Consider the following 16,182-nt stretch of genomic DNA (forward strand, 5'->3'; position numbering starts at 1 on the left):
AGGTGTACGATTCCGTCTTCTCAACTCTTTGATTGTATCTACTCTGTAATCTGTGATTATATCAGAGAGGTTACTTCTCGGTCTTCTGTCAAAATTTTCTATGCACAAATCTGCTCATGATCTGCTAAACAGAAACGAAAAATTTTTAAATTTAAATACATTCTTTGACGGAACAGATAGTGAGACAGTTAACTTTAACTTCCTGTTAGATTTTATAAAGGTAAATATTTTGTATAAAAACTATTGTTTAAATTGAGATTTTTGTCACTTTCAGACATGGCACCTAAATATGAGTTAGCAGTTGGACTTCATAGGGGTCATAAAACAACAAGAATCACAGCGGATAAAACCAAATCTGATAAAATACGACCATCTAGGTTGAAAGGACGTTTAACTAAACATTCCAAGTTTGTAAGGGATCTTGTTCGTGAAGTAGTAGGACATGCTCCTTATGAAAAAAGGGCTATGGAATTGTTGAAGGTTTCGAAAGATAAAAGAGCACTAAAATTCTTGAAGCGACGCTTGGGAACTCATATCAGGGCTAAAAGGAAACGTGAAGAACTTTCGAATATCCTTACCCAAATGAGGAAAGCCCAGGCCCATGCTAAATAGAAATATGTGGATATGTTTGTGATAATAATAATGGAACATCAAGATCTTTTTTTTCATTTCTTTTCATCCTTCCTATCATTGATCTTATATTTATGGATGATCACATTAAAGTTATTAGAAGGCTTGATTGAACAACTTAATATAATTTAAAGGTCAATTGATATTGATAATCTTGTTATAGAAAGTTGATCCCTTTTTCTTCAAGCTGAGATCGTAATTTTATGATTTTAAGTGTAAATTCTTCTACTGAAACTTAATGAATAGTACGCCATTACTGGTTGTTAAAGTGTAAGCTGACCAGTCTCGGAAAAAAATTGCGAATTTCCGTGTATTTTCTTATATCAAAGAGTAACAACTCTGCTGATATCGTGCGAATGCATGTGGCGCCATCTAGTAAATGACGTGAAGTTTAAGTAAAACTAAGAGAGGTTAGGTTAAACAGGGGGGTGAAACTCCCTCAGTAATGACGTGAACCCATAGACATAGAGACATGGACTGAGCAATGCCAGCATGAAATTGGCTATTTATTAGAAAGAGAGAAAAGCTCGTCGGGATATACCTTTCTTTTATTTGTTCACATAGAGGTGAGTGTAGACCAATCAAAATTCTAGAAAAAGACAACTGCATTCCCGACGTGTTTTTCTCTCTGTCACTTTTTTTGACCGTATTTCATGCATATGTTACGGCTAAAGATAGGTGTGAGCATAAACTTAAGATTAGCCGGCTAAACTTAGGTTTATATTCGAGGATCGGCTAAAGTTCGATAAAATATTCATCTGCGTCAGGGCATTTTATCTTTAGCCGGCTAATGTGCACATTACCCAAAACGAAACGGCTAAAAATGTATTCTATGGACACGCGAGAAGGTGATGTCTCATGAATGGTCGGATGGGATAGGACGAACGCACACTGCCACTCTTTTGTTTAAATTTTTAGAATTGAAATATTCAAAAGAGCAACGAATGTATTGGGGTTGTATTACATAACGCCCATGGGTTTTCAATTCAACATTTAACGAGTTATTTCCATCTGTTTAGGAGATTAATGCTCTTCAAACCAAGCCCAATTTGTAAAAAATCATAATATGACCCCACAAGAAAATGAGATATTAGACATAGAAAATTTTTTCTGCAAACAAAAGTATATTTTTTCTACCATTCAATAATTGGGTTTATGGAAAAATTACGAAATAGAAACTATAGTTTCTAACGTTGCAATTTCTTTCCAACCAATTCTTTCGCAAAAAAGAACAAAAAAAAAACTATGAACATGAACAAAGTTGAAAACACTTTCTCTAGCTGATTTTGTTAAAAATTTCTCCACGAGTCATTGAACATACGCGTTCCAAAATATGGCCTGTCGCCACCCTTGATGAATAATCCCGGGGGATACAAGTGCATTCATCGTAAAGCTTATCAGCCAAATAGTCCGGTTAACTACAAACAAGATTGGGTACTTCTACTTATATTTTTCTAGAATTTGACTTTTGGTATTTTGATGAAGAAATTCGCGGAATCATTCTTGTCTTCATTCACTCCTTTTGCCCATTCAATTCCCCTTAAATTATGAATAATTACAAGATGAAAAATAATCAAACACTACAGTTTTCCCCCACACTCAAAATAGCATGTCATGAATTTTGTCATCAGGCGTTTAGATTTTTAGATTCGTCAATAAGAATTCGTTGAGACACAGTTGAAACAAATATATGTTCATTCTATAATTTCTCAACTGCTTAACAGAATGCTTTTCTGCTATTAAAATATGTGAAATTGATACAGAAAATGCATTGCATTAATGGTTTGATTATACTCGTATTACTGTTTCTTTACATTCTTTTAATTGCCGAAAATTTGCGCCCCTCAAGCCTTCTACATTTTTAGCCGATGGGATGTGGTTACACTTAAGTTTAGCCGGCTAAAGATAGAAGAAACGAACATTAGCAAATACCCGAAGCTAAACCTAAGTTTAGCCGGCTAATCTTAAGTTTATGTTCACACCTATCTTTAGCCGTAACCATTGAACTCTATGGTTCCCATAGAGTTCAATGGCCGTAACACATAGATATAAAGGGAAGGCACAGTCCATGTCTCTATGTCTATGCGTGAACCGAATGAGCTGCTGCCATCTCTGAAAGGTCAGCGAATTAATATGAAAAAATGTTAGTTTCCTACGTTGATAATTCTGCGCATAAACTAGAGTGACTTTGTAGCATAGACTAAGTTAATCTTTGATTCTGCGCTTGTGTGTGAAATATGTCAAATGATCAACATCCGATTTCAAGTTTGTTTGTTCGTTTTATTACAAGTTTTCGTTGGAAAGAAATATTGTTGTGTACCTAAATTCAAGAGCAACGAGTAAAAGTGAAAGAAGAGAGAAAAAATTTCCTGTTCTTTTGGTTCCTTATAGAGTTATGGTTGGCATAATTCTTCAGAAGCCGGACTATTAGGAATTCGAGGAATAAATCTTTTCTGATTACGTAGGATGTAGTACCAAAGAAGAGGTATGATTTTCTCATGAAGCGCTTGAAATCTTGTCCAAATTTGAGGTATTTCAGCTCATAAAAGATGGATAAGTTTCATTTAACTGATTTTTGTTTGTTTGTCAATCATATATTCTATTGTTTTTCAATTATCATATGTGAACATTTCATCTAATAAATTGTATGTATGAACTCAGAGTATTATTTGTTACATAGTTGTCTCCAAATAAAATAAAATAAAATTACCTTATCAAAGCGTAAAGAGCGCTCTCGACAAATTTTAATCGAGATTATTTTGCTGACGTTTAAGAGATGGCGCTTTTCTTCGTAACAAAATTTTATCTGAGAGTTTCCCATCTATAGTGTTTATCTATGAGGTTAAATCCAGAGACAAGTTAAATCTATATATATTTTTGATTTCGATCAGTTATTAAAAAAAAACACAAAAAATTCTATTCTAGTTAATGGATGAACCAAACTAAACTCATCAAAATCCAAAATAGGATTATGTTCAGTACCAAAGAACACCTCCTGAAAAAAACTGGACCTGATGGAGTAGGACGTTATGAATTCTTGAAAGAATTAATTACCGAATACACTACTACTAGGTCTTTGGGTATGTATTGTTTGATGAAGAGTCTCGACTTGGTAACTTCTACTATTCTTTTCATATAGAGGCTAAAAAGCAAACCTTAGCGAATCTTGCCAATTTTGCTTATGATCCCATTAATTACGAATATTTTAAACAGTTGCATGTAGTGGATCTATTCTTAGCCCAGTTATCAGAAAGCGATGAGGATCTGCTCCATTTTGGATTAGCTGGTATCTGTAATATAAGTCCAGGTACTACGCTGTTAATTTTAGAAGCATCAAATAAAGACTTGACCGATGATATCATTTTCAGACCCAGAATTTCGTGACTATATCATTTCTCTGAATGGCATTTGCTTAATATCAAATTTACTCAATCATCAGAAGGAGGAGATTGTATTAGATGCCATAACTTCATTATATTTTTTAACTGAAGAATTGAATTGGAAAGAATTGATCAACCAAACAATCATCAATGAAATAAAACAATATCAAGAGCATGATGATAGCAGATTACGAAACATAAGTAACGTCTGCTTAAAAAAATGGCTTGCAATTTGAAAAATTTTCATACAAAATTAAGGTGCCATTTCTTCTGCAGATATTTTTCGAAAGTTGACATTCTTCAGGTAGGTGATACGATAACTAAAACAAGAAAAATAACAAAAAATGACATTGAACAATTCTCCAAAATATCGGGTGATCATAATGTTATTCATTCAACACACAATAATAAACCTGTTGTGCATGGCGCCTTTCTTAATGCATTAGTGTCAGGTATTATTGGCACTGAACTTCCAGGAGATGGAACGCTAGTTGTGAAACAAACTTTGAACTTTCCAAATAAGTGCTATTGTGATGAAATTGTCACCACCACTGTTGAAGTTGTGAAATTGAGGAAGATTATAGAAGTGATGTTCAAGTGTGTTGTTATGGATGCAGATAAGGTTGTATTATATGGGGATGCTAGACTTATTTTGAATAAATGATATTTTTTTTCACATACTCATAATTTCAAGTGTCCCTGTATGGAATTGAATTATTGATTATTTGATTTAATTCTTGATTACTCAAATATTCTAACATCTAAATCCTTTTTATATTCCATATATTTTATAGTTGTTTTCAATCTAAATTACTTCTTAGGATAGATGCGGAAGGGACAAAGGTCTGCGCCTCGTCATGTGAATTGGGACGTTATTGTCACCAGGGAGTTTCTCTATGTTGTCACCTATATATTCTTATTTAATGATTATCATTGGAAAAAATTAGATAATTCACAGAATACTACTACAATCCAAACTCCACAAAACTAGTAATACTTTTATTACAATATATGTAGATAATTGTTTATATTACTTTTGATCAAATCAACAACTGGAATAACCCATCTGGGCCTAATATTTCCTGGACAAGATTATTGATGGTTGTGATGAGGCTTTTTAATGTTCCTTTAACAATTACTTCTACCAGTGTTAAAATGATAGGTTTAACGGCAATCGTACTTGCACTGGTCATCAGGTTGAGGAGCCAATCGTAAACTAAGTTACCATGGAATTTCAATGACATTTTTCTGTAAAAAAAACATGTTAATCTGCCTGGTGATTTCTATTAAATCCCGAAAATCATATTTTATAATTTTAAGGATTCTCTTTCATAAAAAATATCAAATATTTACCCAGCATTAACAATATCATATTTGTTCAGTTTCATCAAAAAAGTGTTCAAATCTGCAGATAAAACAACTCTCATTCTCAAATTAGTCACTTGTCCGTCAGCAGTGCCTGTGGGCCCGATTTTCATGTATTTCACCCTGTAGCTGTATTTAAACTGTAAGGGATATGGTGAATTAATGTGAAATTTTAATGTCAAATGTTTTTGGGTTTAATGGATTTACCTTCAAATCTGTGAAAGCCAAAGGAATATCCACTACCAAAATCTCTGAACTTTTGTTGTATGATACTGTACAGGCTCCATCTCTGTGTAGGGTTGAAGCATCTGTCATAACTCCTTGATTCAATGTGAATTCACCACTCACAAAGAACTGAAAATTCAAAAATTGAGGAGTCTCTCTGATAAGAGTGCTCCAGCCATATAAAATAGCACATAGCTATTGAATAGATGAATTAGATTCTTTTAGAACAGAAGCACATTTTCAAGAGAGTTTGTGTTCTGTCAGGCTTATATTGTTGAGTTAAACCTTTGTTTAACCAAGACAATAATTGTTTAAGTTAAGCATGTTAAACACGTGAGAATTAATCTACAATTGATATATATTACACACAACAGATTTGTTGCAATAGCCCATTACAGCACTTACAAACAACTACAAAAAATATCTTACACCTACAAGAAATAAGTTTCTTGTAATTTTTTTTTTTTATTAAACCATCAAGTGTAAAGACGACCATATTTTTTGTATATGTATTACGCAAAAAATACACCTCTTCAAATGATATATAATGAAAATTTGATTCAAGTGCCAAAAGTAAGTTTTCTGGTGAATATTCACTCCAATTTTTGAGCAGTGTATAAAGGCTGGTACAGTAGTCTATATGCAGTTGATACCATATTTGAATAGCTCATTATAACAAACCTTTTCAAATTTTTCGGAAATATCTGGCATGGCCATGGGATCAAATTTTTGTATTGCCATGTATTGGTCAATATTTCTGAGTATTTTATCGGCATAACTGTTGACGATGGCTGTTATAACTATATCATCCCCTTCGTCACTGATTCTGAAAAATATGTATTCTGAGCAAGACATATCCAGAAATTTACCTATATAGCAGAGGCTGTCTCTGCTATATTATCAACTATTGAAATTTGGCTGATAAAGAACTCGAAAAGCGCTAATTTTGCATGGAGGTGAGGAACAAATAAATGAAATAAAATCAAAACGGTGCGAATTCTACCAATTATATTTTCATTCAGTTATCTAGATGGAGTTCCTTTCTTTACACATCTCTCATCTTATATTATGCATTATATAGGGTGTTAACGAATAGTTGCGACAAAATTGTGAAACTTTAATATAAATAATTTCTCAAACATAAATACAGCTCCCTAAAAATGACACCTGAAAAGCTATTTTTTCTCAGAAACCAGAAAAATGACACCTGCAGGCTGCAGGTCTCATAGCTTTTCATGAAAAGCTATTTTTACTCAGATACCAGAAAACTGACAGAAATGAAATTGAGCAGACATTCTCTGGAAGTGAAAAGGCAATCAAAAAAATTTTGGTGGTCTTCCCCTATAATGTCAGCTTGATATCCGCCAACTAGGTAAATTTAAGGTCGACTATACAACTCACACTTGATGAAATATTTTTTTTCTCAAAAAAATTTTAGAAAAACAAAATCAAGAGACCTTATTATTTGTTCAATATGAATCAAGCTATGAAAAATTAATTTTTCAACGGTAGGTATAATATATAAAAATAAGAACAAAGTTTCTCACGAAACTTGTTTGCGGGAGGCTTTTTCTACCTTCAGGGGAACACCATCAAAATTTTGTTAATTGCCGCTGACCCCCATAGAATGTCTGCTCAATTTAATCTTTGACAGTTTTTTTATTTCTAAGAAACACTATGGAGGGTAAACTACTCTCCATCTAAGCAGGGGATGCTCAAAAAAAAAGATATGACATGATGAAAGGCCCGCACACTAATTTTTGACAAGGAATACTCATCCTATCTAATAGCGACACTAATAAGAATAAGGAACATTTTGTTGTGTGGAATTTGCATCGTTTCATATCGGGGAATTAATAACAATCAATAATTTCCGAGATATTGAAGGATAAATTGATTCCTCAAAAAGTTTCATAATTCCAAATGGAAAAATTCAAAACTTTTTTTTAATGAGTATATATGTACTCACTTCGTTGCTTCTTTGAGACGAATTTTTAATTGTTTCAAGACATCTTCATCAATCGTAAGATCAGACACTACAGGGCTTGCAGCTGCAAGCCCAATTGAAAGTAAACACAGGAAATGGAAAATCATTGCGAAATTTGTCGCCGCTTGATGAAAAATTAGTCTTATATTGCTTTCGCCTAATCTATTAATCTGTAATAAACATCTATTTGTATGAAAATGAGGTAATTTTTTTCGATAACATCTTTTTCGTTCCAAGTGTCTCATCAAAATATCACAAAACGTAGATAATTAGAAGTCCACTAGAATTGAGGGAATGTACGAAAAGCAAGGAACTTCGCAAATACAGAATTTGTAGATTTAACGTTAATATTCAAAACTAGTGGCGAAGAAATATGGGTTGCAAATAGAGACTTGATAGGATATTCTTGATAAAACTTAGAAGATTTTTTTCCGATGAGGTTTGTTTCCGAGTTATTGGACTTCTGTATGCGACCAATTCAATTTCATAAATTGCAGAGTAAGCTTTGAATAAAATGAGTGGATTGTCATTTGGTGAATGAACAAAATTTGTGCAAACAAAAGTTGCTTTGCTTGTCTCTTGGTTTAGTTCTTTTGTTAAACATCTAACATGCAGATTTCTAACGAAGAATAGGCAGATGTTATTTTTGGGTGCGGTTTTTCTTATTGCAACGCATTAAAAGCTTGTCAGGCGTACAACAGGGGGATAGATGAAGAAAACTATCTGGCCGGGTGTTTTCCGCACTTATCAAAGGCTACGCGCGACTTTTTGGAATTGGCCACCCTGGTTCTTAACCGAAATAGTAACATATATTATGGTGTTATGAAGGAAGAAAAAATTCGTACTACACTCATTGCTGCCCATCTAAACATGTCCCAAAGTTTTGCTTGGAAAATCTGAGAAACCGAAGTTTAACATCCATTTCATTAACAAAAAGTACATAATTTGTACGCAGGAGGTCTCACGTGCAATATGACTTTCCTTTCATCAATAATTTCCACTTCAGCAGCATGAACAAATTAAAAATTTGGAGCTACTTTTAAAAATTGTTGCGATAGACGTTCGAATAGAATGTTTGGTTTGGTTCGAATATGAGTTTGAGATAAGAAGAATATCAAGAGGAAAATCAACAAAACTGCTTCTGTAACAATGCATATATAGAAGCAATCTCAAATGGAAATCACCGACGAAAACCTACTATAAGGTAGATATCGATATGAATGTATCAAGATAATCATTCTAAAATTAACGCTGATTTTATTTATTGTGATGTAATGACTCTTTTCTACCGATATGTGATAATGGTCGTATATAATGCTGAATAAAAGATTATTATTCGAAACTATATCTGATTTATAACTGAAGTATCTGAATATTGTACCAAAAATTGACTCCAATTTGGGGGTTTCAAACATGATTCATTTCCAAAGTACAGATTTTTTTTGCGCTTTTACTATCTGTATTTTAAAATTTATAATTTATCGGACATGAACATCAGACGATTTATATGGAGAAAATCTTCAAAGCACTTAAGATTGATTTGGATTCCAATAGATACTGCATAAACTCGATTCTAGTCAAAACTTAGTGTCGAATTATTGAAATCTGATTTTTTATCAAATCAAAATAATCATAGCGTAGTATTAAAGAAGGAAAATTGTGTGAGGAGAATGAAATAGAAATGTGAACTCGGAAATTCAATTCCGTTTCGAATTAATTCTAAATCGAATTGAAAATTGATGCCTAAAAAAAATTTTTTTATTTATTTTGTAAAATAATAGGGCTGCAACACCGTATACGAAAACCTATTTATTGGCAACCTTGTTAAACCGTTAAATAAATTAATATCAAAGACCGAAGACTATAGAGAAGATGACAAGTTTGTCTCTGGTGAACATAGACCTAATATTGGAATCACAGAACACTAATATAGATAGATAGATTGGAATATTGGATTATTAATATTCTGTGGTTCAAAAATCAGCGTACTTTCGTGTTATTGACAAAAATCCTATTAAAATAACAATTTCTAAGTTTGAAGAATGGGAATATCTTTAAAGTTATAGTAACAAATTTCATTTCATTTTCATTGTGTATCAACTGTGAGTGAAGTTCCTTTCTCAGCGTTAGGTCAAGCTCCAAATATGGTTTCAAATAGGTTATAATAGCGCATTCGATAATGCCGTTATGAGAAAAATTGACTATTTTCATTAATATCCGTGCAAAAATCAAATAAAAGAGATGGCTGTCGGAAATACGAAAATAATACAAGTGACCAATATTGCACCACAAGCGACGAAGGATCAGATGCAAACATTATTTGGTTATCTTGGTAAAATCGAAGATATTCGTTTGTATCCTACTATCAGAGATGTATCCTGTCCAGTTCAGTCTAGAATATGTTATATCAAATTCGTAGATTCAGGCACGGTAGGAATTGCTCAGCATATGACAAATACAGTTTTCATTGATAGGGCCCTCATTGTGATTCCTGTCCAAAATGGAGAGATTCCAGATGAATACTATGCATTAGAAATGACTAGGAATGGGACTATTGTTCCAGGACTTCATGTGAATGAACCTAAGTTGCCACCACATGTAGTTAACTCAGTACAAGGAACAGGAAACGACCAAGTCATAGTTACTTCAGATCCTCAGTTGGAAGCCAATGGCTTATCTCGTTATCCACCTTTACCTGTAACATATGATAGTACCAAGATAGAAGAGACTAGAAGAACTATTTGTGTGTTAAATATAGATCCTTCTACAAGTTCACAAGATATTATCAGCCATTTTACAAGTGCTGGTGAAGTCAAATATCTGAGAACTGCAACCAGAACTTCAACAGAGACTCCATTATACTTGATTGAATTTACTGATCAACCAAGTGTGCTTAATGCACTGAAAATGAGCGGTACAGATTTCAACGGTAATATAATAGAAGTTCAACACTCTACTCAGGCTATTGTTAAACCACAAGCTAAAAGTAATGAGGCTGCTCAAAGAGAAATAGAGGAAGCCATGTCTAGGTTCAAGGAAGCTCAAAATATGATAAGTGCTTCAATTGAACCGGTTATAGGAATGCTTACCAAGGATAAGAGGAGCTCTAGAAGATCACGATCTCGATCTCGGGGTAGAAGACGCAGATCAAGATCAAGATCTAGGAGGAGGTCACGATCTCGCAGGAGGAGGTCTGGCTCTAGATCTCGTAGAACCAGGTCTAGAGATAGAAAAAGAAGATCTCGATCAAGAAAACGCAGCTCATCTAGACCTAGAAGAACAAGATCTAGGTCAAGATCTCGAACCTCACGTTCTAGGAGATCTAGATCGAAATCGTCTTCATGGAGAAAAAAATCCCGAGATCGAGATTCTATTTCAAGGGCAAAGTCAAAAGATAGAAGATCAAGAGATCGATCAAGGGATAGGAAACGCTCACGAGATCGAAAACCCAGAGATGAAGACAGAGAAAAATCCAGAGCACGAGATAAATCCAAAGAAAGGGAGAAATCGAAGGATAAAGAAAGACCAAAGTCTAAGGAAAAATCCAAGGAAAGAGAAGTTGAGAAATCTAAAGGAAGAGATTCAAAACCCCGGGAATCAAAGGAGAAGAAACTAGACAAAGAAAGCAGTGTTGATACTGCTGTGGAAAAGAAGACACGTGACAGGTCCCGATCAAGGAGCAAATATCGTTCAAGATCACGTGATCGGAAGAAGAAAGAAAGAAAGAGGTCTAGGTCAAGAGGAAGTCGAAGAAGGTCACCTTCCCCTAAAAAGAAAAGAAGAAGCAGGTCTCGTAGTCGGGACAGAAAAAGGGACAAATATGATAAAAAAGAAAGTAAAAAAGATAGAGACCGAGAAAGAATAAAGGATAGATCTAGATCTCGCTCTAAAATACCTAGAAATTACGATGAAGAAGAGAAGGGTTTCGAAAGAACAGAAAAGGAGAAATATTTGACAGAAACTGAAATTGTGACTGAGAAGGAGTCTTCTGAAAAGTCAGATAATATGGATATTTCTAATTCTCCATAGTTCATATGTATATTATTTGAGAATTATGAATGGTTTTAATATAAGTTAAGCCTTAAGAAATAAATTAATACTATTTAGGGAATAGTAACAGTTGTTTCTTTTTGATTGTCCTTTGTAATTTTCTGATGTCATTTGTGCAGAATCAAACTTTTTAAGATATATTTTGTTGATTCTCCGAACAACTTGTTTCAGTTGTGTATGTGTATTAGTTGAATTGGAATAAAAATGATTTTATATAGTCAATTAGTGGACTAGGGTTTATTTTAATAAGAAATAAATTCGCTAGATTCGTTCAGGTTTGAAGACTCAGAAAAATGTTGACAAAACTGTTATTTCCATACTGAAGAACCCTGCTTTCATTCATATGGTCATTATAGCATGTAATTAAAAATCTTCAATTTGAAAATTCTAAAATAAAGTACAGTTTTTCAAAACTCTCCTTACTTGGATAAGCCTATGTAGCTATTGGTTATTTTTTTTCAAATGTCACATGATAAATATAATGTATGATCAATCTAGTAACTTTATTCTGCGTTTTGCTGTGTAGCACAAAGTTTTTGGACATGGTCTCATGTATAGAAATGAAGTTACATTATTGTATCCACTTACTGAGAGGTCGCAGTGCTCGGATTTTTTATTATTTAGAAAGTTTACAATGACTTCGCACTTCAAGAAGATTTGTTCTTTAATTTTCAGAAGGCTGCATAAACCCACCATAATTTCTGATTTCATTACTGCAATGTACCACCATTTAAATAAATAATAAATTTAATAAGATGAATGGGTTTTTGTGCTTCTGCGAAAACCATTGAGAAAGTAACAAAGAACTTTACAAAATATATTAATACAACAATATATGCCTGTACAAAATTCCTCAAATATAATGTGAAATCACATAATCCTAAATCAACCAAATAAATGAATATTCATCTATTTTGAATTTTTATTGATCCTTATTACCATAAATCAATTTATTTTTGAATTTTTTAGGATTCCATCCAAAGCAAGCAATTCTTGAATCTGAAATTCCAATGTCCAAATTCTTCAATTTATTTTTCTTGGATTTTTTTGCTGGTTTCTGATTATCAGATGTTTCAGATAATTTCCTTTTAACAGCTGATTTTCTGTCTATCTGATCATGATTCTTCTTCTTTTTTTCCACTTTTGGTGTTGTAGGAGTTTCTTTCTCATTCCCCTCACTGATAACCGCATCTGTACGATCTTTTTTCGGTTTCTTCTTTTTCTTCTTTGAACTGATTTCAACATTTTCTAAAGGACTGTCTTGAGTTCCCTCATTTTTCTCCTTATTAACAGCAGATGATGAAATTGCATCTTTCTCTTCTGTGACAGTTTCCTTGGTATTTAAATCTCCCAAATTATCTTGTTTTTCAGTTTTTAATTTTCTTTTTTTGGTTTTGCCTTCTTTTCTATCTTCCACTTTCTCATTTTCTTCTAGAGGTAGAGAACTTTTTTTCTTCTTTTTCTTTTTGATGGATTCACCTTTTATTTCACTAGGATTTTGGGTTTCAAGGACGTTCTCCTTGCTAAGTTTTTTTCCCTTGCTAGGTGATTTGTTGTTGACCATATTATTTTCTTGATGGGCCACAGATTTCTCAACTTCCTGACTTGCATCTTCTTTTTTCTCATCAACTTCAACAGATTTGGAATCATTGTTTTCTGCTTCCACAAATAAACTGGGCAAAATTTTTTTTTTCAATACAATATTCTGCCCTTTTCTCTCATACGCAGTTTGTTCATATTTTTCTACCTGTTCATCTCTCAAAGCCACGGCCTTTTTCAAGGAACACCATTTATTCAATTCTCTATCCTTTGCTAATAGAATCTAAAATAAAAAACTCAATTAAAAACTGCATGTTAACTAAAAATATTCTTCTTACTTCCTCAACACTTAGACCAAAACTATTTGGTACCACCTTCCTGTATTTGAATTTAAATGGTATGTCATCTATGATATCTTCACAATCAAATTTGTAATATTCATCAATGTATTTCTCGTAGCTCTTATCCATAGGATCGAATTTTGGCCGTTCCTTGGCCAGCATTTCAACAAACTTCGATTTCCTCTTGCGCTTCTTTTTCCTTCTTGAATTTTCTACAAGCTCTTTCTGTGTTGCTTTGGGGTCATAATCAGCATCCATCTGGTAAAAAAGTAAGTATGTATATCTTCATCAGTTAATATTATTGAATATTTATGAAAAAAAAATTTACATTTTTATAGAAAAAAATCTTCAAAAACGATTAATTTTGAAATGAGATATTACAGGATACCTCAAACCAGACTAATATAGCAATGCAAAATTTTGGTAATGTAACATAGAGTCACAATGCAATTAAAAAAAATTTTATTAAGAAAATTGAAACGTTAAATATTCATCAAGAAGAACAAAGGTTAATAAGTTGAAGTAATCTTCTTATTCCTCACCCTAACATATACTTACAATGAAATCATCATCTTCACAATGAGGACCATCAGCTTCTTCCTCTTCGGTAGGTCCAGTAAAGTCATCATAATTTTCTGAAAAATTTGTTGATTTATGAGATGAGACCAACAAAGGCATTGATTTGATAAGTTGTGCAAATTGGGCAGATGCCATTTCAAGATATTCAGAGAAAACCAATTAATTCAATTTTTCAAATCTAACCTGGTTGTAATTCTAAAGCATCTTCATCATCCAAGTCAATTGGCGGTTTTATATCTTCCTCTGGGCCATTGTCATAATATTCATCGTTAAACAAAGCTTGCATCCTCTTGTCATGTTCTTCTGGGTCAAAATCACCCTCTATATCTTCATCCTAAAAAATGAAAGAATTTTATTCTCAATTCAAATTTATTTTTCAGTAAGATTTCAAGTTTTCTGAGAATTTGATAATATTTTTCATTTAGCCGTAAATTAAATATCATCCAGAAGATATAGGAATTACAAAATTTTATAAAATAATAAAAAATATATTACATTGAAAGCAATCTCTTTGTTTCCTGTAATCTCCTTTAATTTCTCAATTTTCTCTTCGATTTCCTTTTGCTTCAGATCCCTCAATTTCCTAAATTGTTCCATCTTTTCTTCTTTTTCCCTGGCCTTCCTTTCCTTAATCTCTTGTCTTTTCACTTTTCTCCTATTATCTTCTCTTCTTAAAGATCCTTCAATTGTTCTTGGGTACCTTTTGATCTAAAAAATAAAATAATAGGAAATAATTAATCGTCATTTGAAATTTCTCTAATGTAACAATACTTTTTAATAATCAACATATCAAATAATATTTACTCACAAATTCATGATCAGGTTCTTCAAATCGAAAATTGTACTTATGCTCAAATTCTTCTTGCTTCTGAATTTCATTTTCATCTTCTGATAGATCTTGAACAATTTCATTGTATGTTGGGATGTAGTTCTTGTTTCCTTCTTCTAAGTATCTAGAAAAAGAAAACATTAAAATATACATAGAAATAACCTAATAGATAAATTACATAACGTCATAATTACCTGTTATTTAACAAATAATCTCTAAGGAACTTTTCCCCTTCATCAAGTTTATCATTGTTCCAATAATCTTTCAATGGTTTCAAAGATGAAGCAGTCTCCTTATCCTTCAATTTTTTCTCTTGTCCAATTAACCAGGCTTTATAGTCCTCTTCTTTCTTTACTTCTTCTTCCTTTGTTTGTTCCCTAGCTTTTAGAAAACTTCCTATGTCTTCATCACTATCCTCATCAAGAACTTTAAAACTTTCTTTCAATTTGTTCTCATCCCGTACTCCAAAGCTGTGAGTGCTGTTTCTATTTTCATCATCACTATCACTGGCAATGCCCCCTTTTTCTAGTAAAAGTTCTCTCTCATAATCTCTAAGAAACATTTTCTTTTCTTTCTTTGTTTTAGGGGCAGTTTCTTTTTTGTTTGAACTATTGAAAAACACAACTTTATCATCATAGATTGAAGGATCTTCGGTCTTCAGTAAAGCTAAGGTTTTGTAAAAATCCTTTTCGACTTCCTGTGTGAGTTCAACTGCATTTTCATCGTCATCTGAAGTATCTTCATCGTCCTCATCATTATCAAAATCTAGTGCATGTTCTCCATGACGTGCTTTAACTGAAATACAAATATATGGAATGATTTCACTACAGAATTCTAAAGATTCATGAAACTTACACTTATTGAGTTCTTCCTTTTTTCTCCAAGTATCGTATGATTTCGCATACTCATTTTCTGTTTTTATTTCAATTTCACTATCTGAGTCTTCAAATAATTTGGACATGATGAAATTTTTCAATTCTCTTCTCTAATTAAATAATTAAAAACATTAGGACATGCTGTAGAACATTTTCAACAGGTTTGAGAGTTTGAGGTTAGGAGTTAGGACGGTTAGGTTATATCATAGACCTTTTGGTAATTTATTAGTGTTCTTCTTTAATTGAATAAACCTAAGGACACATTATAGCTTATAATTATATATTAGTTATTAGCAGATCTATGAACAAAAAAAAGGGAAACTCAAATTTACAATTTACCGAGTTCATTGTTTGAAGTATTATTAGTAAAAAAAAAATCTTC

General features: G+C 32.7%; 5 protein-coding genes across 5 annotated transcripts; 3 read left to right on the plus strand and 2 right to left on the minus strand.

Moving 5' to 3' along the window:
* The first annotated feature begins 58 nt into the window (after nucleotides 1–58).
* On the plus strand, nucleotides 59–656 carry LOC123307353 (60S ribosomal protein L36-like). The gene is made up of 2 exons (XM_044889631.1): nucleotides 59–220; nucleotides 275–656. The coding sequence occupies exon 2, from the start codon at nucleotides 277–279 to the stop codon at nucleotides 610–612; it is 336 nt and encodes a 111-aa protein (XP_044745566.1). The 5' UTR covers nucleotides 59–220; nucleotides 275–276; the 3' UTR covers nucleotides 613–656.
* A 2,895-nt stretch (nucleotides 657–3,551) lies between these two features.
* LOC123308045 (armadillo repeat-containing protein 7) lies at nucleotides 3,552–4,690 on the plus strand. Its single transcript, XM_044890570.1, has 3 exons — nucleotides 3,552–3,710; nucleotides 3,770–3,937; nucleotides 3,999–4,690. Exons 1-3 carry the CDS (start codon nucleotides 3,563–3,565, stop codon nucleotides 4,244–4,246), a joined length of 564 nt encoding a protein of 187 aa, XP_044746505.1. The 5' UTR covers nucleotides 3,552–3,562; the 3' UTR covers nucleotides 4,247–4,690.
* Nucleotides 4,691–4,995: 305 nt separating this feature from the next.
* Nucleotides 4,996–7,729, minus strand: LOC123308044. The gene is made up of 5 exons (XM_044890569.1): nucleotides 7,570–7,729; nucleotides 6,282–6,426; nucleotides 5,583–5,729; nucleotides 5,364–5,515; nucleotides 4,996–5,258 (listed from the first exon to the last, which is right to left on the minus strand). The coding sequence occupies exons 1-5, from the start codon at nucleotides 7,692–7,694 to the stop codon at nucleotides 5,051–5,053; spliced, it is 777 nt and encodes a 258-aa protein (XP_044746504.1). The 5' UTR covers nucleotides 7,695–7,729; the 3' UTR covers nucleotides 4,996–5,050.
* Nucleotides 7,730–9,539: 1,810 nt separating this feature from the next.
* Nucleotides 9,540–12,549, plus strand: LOC123306551 (probable splicing factor, arginine/serine-rich 7). The gene has a single exon (XM_044888597.1). It carries the CDS (start codon nucleotides 9,829–9,831, stop codon nucleotides 11,614–11,616), a length of 1,788 nt encoding a protein of 595 aa, XP_044744532.1. The 5' UTR covers nucleotides 9,540–9,828; the 3' UTR covers nucleotides 11,617–12,549.
* LOC123306550 (protein KRI1 homolog) lies at nucleotides 12,441–15,992 on the minus strand. The gene is made up of 8 exons (XM_044888596.1): nucleotides 15,781–15,992; nucleotides 15,120–15,720; nucleotides 14,905–15,049; nucleotides 14,592–14,804; nucleotides 14,280–14,430; nucleotides 14,076–14,152; nucleotides 13,515–13,775; nucleotides 12,441–13,459 (listed from the first exon to the last, which is right to left on the minus strand). The coding sequence occupies exons 1-8, from the start codon at nucleotides 15,884–15,886 to the stop codon at nucleotides 12,560–12,562; spliced, it is 2,454 nt and encodes an 817-aa protein (XP_044744531.1). The 5' UTR covers nucleotides 15,887–15,992; the 3' UTR covers nucleotides 12,441–12,559.
* Nucleotides 15,993–16,182: the final 190 nt, after the last annotated feature.

Source organism: Coccinella septempunctata, chromosome 2 (genome assembly GCF_907165205.1).
Source record: "Coccinella septempunctata chromosome 2, icCocSept1.1, whole genome shotgun sequence".
In the NCBI taxonomy this organism is placed as follows: Eukaryota; Metazoa; Arthropoda; class Insecta; order Coleoptera; family Coccinellidae; genus Coccinella; species Coccinella septempunctata.